Here is a 5,393-nt window from a genome sequence, read left to right as displayed (position 1 = left end):
GTGTGTCGTGGGTGCTGTGTTAGGTTATTTGTTGTACCGCGCTTGCGTTAACCGCCCTGTGACAATAGAACGTCATGGGACAGTTGACCTCATCCCCATTGTCCCTCACCCTCGACCATTGGTCGGAGGTGCGGAAGAGGGCTCACGATCTCTCCTTGCAGGTCAAGAAGAGTAAGTGGCAGGATTTCTGCTCGACTGAGTGGCCTGCTTTCTCTGTGGGGTGGCCACCAGAGGGGACTTTTCATCTGCCCCTCATTCTAGCAGTTAAGGACGTCATCTTCCGCCCCGGACGAAGGGGGCACCCTGATCAAGTCGCTTACATCCTGGTATGGCAGGACCTCAGGGAGGAACCCCCATTATGGGTAAAATCCTTTCTTCCCCCTTCTGACTCATCTGTACCAAAGCTTTTAGCTCTGAAAGGACCTCCCACTTCGGCTCCGGTCCTGCCCGAGTCTCAGCCTGATCTACCCTTACTCGACTATGACCAGCCTCCTCCTTCTCAGCCGACTCAACCTCCCCGGTACCCACTCTCTCCTCCAGCCTCCTCGTCCGAATCGAGTGCTGCTTCTCCGTCAGCCCCCTCTTCACCTGAGCTAAATTCCTCTTCTCCTCCGGTACCCACGTCCCCTCTATATCCCCCACTCCCTGCGATGGCTTGCCCCGAGCCCACACCTCCGGGGCCCACGGGCCCAGCCCAGAACACTCGGAGCAAGCTACGGCCTGAGGATCCAGTCGTTGCCCTCCCTCTCCATCGCTATGGGCCCATGATAGACGATGGGACAGATGGAGGGCAGATGCCCGCTTTACAGTACTGGCCTTTTTCTACCTCAGATCTCTATAACTGGAAAAACAATAACCCTCCTTTTTCTGATGATCCTTCTAAGCTAACAGGTCTAATGGATTCTGTTATGTTCTCCCACCAACCCACATGGGACGACTGTCAACAGCTCCTAGGGGTCCTGTTCACCACCGAGGAAAGAGACCGCATCCTCCTGGAAGCCCGGAAAGCTGTTCCCGGAGAGGATGGCAGACCCACCCAGAGACCAGACCGGATCAATGACTTCTTCCCCTTAAAGCGCCCCAACTGGGACCCCAACTCACCTGCTGGTAGGCAGCATCTTTCTATCTATCGCCAGACTCTAATGGCAGGTCTCCGGGCGGCCGCAAGGCGCCCCACTAATCTGGCCAAGGTAAGAGAAGTTACCCAAGGACCTACTGAGACTCCCTCAGTTTTTCTAGAACGCCTGATGGAAGCTTACCGGCGATATATGCCTTTTAACCCTGAGGAGGAAGGCCGAAAAGGCTCGATAGCTATGGCCTTTATAGGACAATCGGCCCCTGATATAAGACGTAAGCTCCAAAGGCTAGATGGTCTCCAAGACCTGACTCTGAGGGATCTTGTTAAGGAAGCGGAAAAGGTCTACTATAAGCGGGAGACAGAGGAAGAGAAAGAGTTAGCTAGGGACAAAAGACGAAACAAGGAATTAACTAAGATGTTGGCCACAGTTATTCAGGGAAAACCTGAGCCAGGAAAGGGAAAGCCCACTCGCCCTCCATTAGACCCTGATCAATGTGCATATTGTAAGGAAAAAGGACACCTGATCAAAGACTGTGAAAAGTTAAAAAAGAAACGGGCCAAAGAAGAACGAGAAAGACAGTCCTCACAGCGATCCCGAGCCCCCATGCTCGCCCTAGATGAAGAAGACTAGAGGACGGGTCCTCGGCCCAAAAGGCCGAACTGATTGCTTTGACTAAGGCTCTAGAGCTTGCTAAAGGAAAGCGAGTGAACATTTACACGGATAGCCGATATGCTTTTGCAACGGCCCACATCCACGGGGCCATATACCGCCAGCGGGGGCTTCTGACCTCCGCAGGAAAAGAAATAAAACACAAACAGGAAATCCTCCAGTTGCTCGCTGCAGTTATGTTGCCCCAGAAGGTGGCGATAATACACTGTAACAGTCACCAGAAAGGGACTGATCCCGTCACAAGGGGAAACAACCTGGCCGATCAGGCAGCAAAATCTGCAGCCATGGGAGACTCACAGATGTTGGTGACTGATGTCAAAGATTCTCCTCAAAAGGAGAAAGCTCAGATTAACCAAACCCCTAAAACACCTGATTTGACTGCTTACATACAACAGGCCCACCGGCTCACTCATTTGGGAGCTAAAAAGCTAAGCCTACTGGCCCAACGCCAAGACTTCCCAGGGGCATCCCCCACTGCCATACGTCAGGTCGCCAATCGGGTGGTGGCTAATTGTGAGGCATGTCAATTGACCAATGCCTACCCTGCCAAGCTGGCCCCCGGCAAAAGGCTACGCGGCACCAGACCTGGACAATACTGGGAAGTGGACTTTACAGAAGTTAAGCCTGCCCGATGCGGACTAAAATATCTGCTAGTTTTTGTAGACACCTTTTCTGGATGGACTGAGGCTTTTCCTACCAAAAAGGAAACCGCTGCCGTGGTAACAAAAAAATTGATGGAAGAAATATTTCCCCGGTTCGGATTGCCAAAGGTAATAGGGTCTGATAATGGACCGGCGTTTGTGGCTAAGGTAAGTCAGGGACTGGCCAACATATTGGGGATTGATTGGAAATTACATTGTGCTTATAGACCCCAAAGTTCAGGACAGGTAGAGAGAATGAATAGAACTATTAAAGAGACCCTCACTAAATTGGCTCATGAGACTGGCTTAAAAGATTGGACGATGCTCCTGCCGTATGCCCTTTTTCGCGCGCGAAACACCCCATCCACCAAACCCCCTAACCTTACTCCCTTCGAAGTCCTTTTTGGCACTCCACCCCCCATTCGAGATCTCACTCCCTTAATTGAGCATGCTGCCTTGTTGCCAACCTCCCTGTCTGACAGGCTCATCGCCCTTGACAACCTGCAGAGGGACGTGTGGACGCAGCTAGCCTTGGCCTATGCTCCCAGTGAGTTCCCCGCGCCACATCCGTACCAGGTGGGAGACTTTGTGTTCATCCGGCGCCACCAACAAGAGACTCTACAGCCTCGCTGGAAAGGACCGTATCAGGTCCTATTGACTACTCCTACAGCGGTAAAGGTTGACGGAGTCGCCTCTTGGATCCACGCGTCACACCTAAAGCCTGCCTCGGCACCAGTGGACGGCTCCTGGGAACTCAAACGGTCTGATAACCCCCTGAAGCTAAAGTTGCGCCGAAGGACCCCCTGAGATTATTCAGAGTACTACCCTTATGTGTCCCTCTAAGATGACCCGTATGGGACCCCAGACTTTAACCCTCCGGGCTCTAATGGGATTACTTATATTAATAATCCCCACTGTAGCTAGCCCCCATCGCCCCTGGAAATGGTCGTTAATACGATGGGGGGACTCACGTGTGGGTAGCACCTGGGAAGGATCAGGAAGTCCATGGTTTGCGCCCACACCCTGTTGGTTCTTTCCAGGGCTCCAATGTCCCAAACAAAGTCATTTTTATCTTTGTCCCGCACCAACCAGGAGTAGATCATATTGTAATTCCCCAGGAGAATATTTTTGTGCTTATTGGGGCTGTGAAACCGCTGCAACAGGGTGGCAACCCGCCTTCCCCGATAAACACCTTAAAATGACATGGGGGCCGCCGGGATGCAGCCTAGATAACTACCCACCGGCTGGTCAGAGATCCTGTCAGGTTCTAAATATCACTGTCACCACTCCTGAGGACCCAGGTTGGCTGACAGGACGCACCTGGGGACTTCGAGTCTATGAGCCAGGTAAAGACAGGGGAAGCCTTATTCTTATAAAAAAGGTTCCCCTGCAGGCCCCATTTGTGCCCATAGGCCCAAACTTTACTCTAAAGCCAAAATATAATCAGCCTACTATAGATCCTGTTACTACTGTTCAAACAACCATAGTAAGTCCCTCAGCCATAACAGTTTCTCAAGCTCCGCTACTCCAGACAGATCACGTACCTGTCCCTCAATATTCACATTCTAACCTACTCAGTTTGATTAAAGGAGCATACATGGCTTTAAATCATACCCGACCTGATCTCCCCCAATCCTGTTGGCTATGTCTAAGTCCTAATCCCCCGTATTATGAGGGAACCGCTCTAAATGACTCTTATACACTAACCCCCAACCCCGGCCAATGCGATTGGAATCAAGTATACCACACTCTCCCCCTTCCTGGCCTCGCTGGTCAAGGAACTTGTATAGGAGCAGTTGATAACTGGCCAACAAGCTTGCAACATCTTTGCCTCACACACACTAATTCCTTTCCCAAAGATCAGTACCTCGTCCCTCCTACTGGAGCCTTTTGGCTATGTACCAATGGGCTCACTCCTTGTGTCTCCACTAACGTCCTCCTTGCAGACAGCAGCTCCTGCATCCTTATAGACCTTATGCCACGCATTAAATATCTCCCCCCTAACACACTCCCCCTCATGGGAGGTCGATATAAACGAGAACCTGTCTCCCTGACCCTAGCAGTCCTATTGGGGATAGGTGTGGCGGGGGGGATAGGAACTGGCACAGCAGCCCTCATTACTGGGCATCAGTCTCGCCAACAGCTCCTTGCAGTAGTAAACCAAGATTTACAGGCCTTAGAAACTTCTATAACTGCGTTACAACAATCTCTCTCGTCTCTATCTGAAGTAGTGTTACAGAACAGAAGAGGCTTAGATCTTCTATTTTTAAAAGAAGGCGGTCTCTGCGCTGCACTTAGAGAAGAATGTTGTTTCTACACTGATCATACTGGGATTGTAAAAGACACAATGGAAAAGCTGAGAGAGAGAATCAAATCTCGAGAGCCCCCTTCAAGTGAAGCCAAAATGTTTTCCTTCTGGGAATCAATCCTGCCCTATGTTCTCCCTTTACTGGGACCCCTGGCCGGATTCATTATAGTCATGGCTATAGCCCCTTGCCTCATTAACCGAGTAACCCAATTTGTGAGGGCTCAGATCTCTCAGGTAAAAGTTATGGTGCTACGCCAACAATATGAGCCCTTACCTATACAGGACCTTTAGGATTAAAAGTCATTGGAAAAATAAAAGGGGGGAGTGTGAGAGTCGACCCCCCTGCTACAACCCCCTCCCCAGAGCGGGGAATGAAAGAGTTGACTCCCTAACTTCCCAGAGCTATCAAAACAGAGCAGTAAAGAGTGCTTCACTCCCTAAACCTTTTCCCAGGAGATAGTCAGAGCGGGGCCAAAAGGAATGTCTCTGCTAGTCATTAGCCACTAGATGTTCTGTTCTTTGTAAAGATAGAGATAAGCAAAAGAATGTACTGTATAAACAGGACCAGGGAGCACCTGGCACTCTAAGGTCAACCCAAGACCCTCGGTCTCCATGGTTACTCAGCCCCAGAACCTCAAATCAGCATTAGCCAGGTCCTGCGCCGCTCAAAATTAACCAATGCGAATTCCTTCTGTA

The 5,393-nt window shown here is 50.7% G+C and overlaps 1 protein-coding gene across 1 annotated transcript; it reads left to right on the top strand.

Moving 5' to 3' along the window:
• Positions 1 to 480: 480 nt before the first annotated feature.
• LOC134474940 (uncharacterized) lies at positions 481 to 2,917 on the top strand. Its single transcript, XM_063244020.1, has 3 exons — positions 481 to 520; positions 1,764 to 2,557; positions 2,872 to 2,917. The coding sequence occupies exons 1-3, from the start codon at positions 481 to 483 to the stop codon at positions 2,884 to 2,886; spliced, it is 849 nt and encodes a 282-aa protein (XP_063100090.1). The 3' UTR covers positions 2,887 to 2,917.
• The last annotated feature ends 2,476 nt before the right edge of the window (positions 2,918 to 5,393 follow it).

Source organism: Cavia porcellus, unplaced genomic scaffold (assembly GCF_034190915.1).
Source record: "Cavia porcellus strain 051 isolate PalLab524CR breed Dunkin Hartley unplaced genomic scaffold, mCavPor4.1 scaffold_45, whole genome shotgun sequence".
Classification (NCBI taxonomy): domain Eukaryota; kingdom Metazoa; phylum Chordata; class Mammalia; order Rodentia; family Caviidae; genus Cavia; species Cavia porcellus.
Note: the sequence above shows the minus strand (reverse complement) of the source record. Positions and strands in the feature narration are given on the sequence as shown.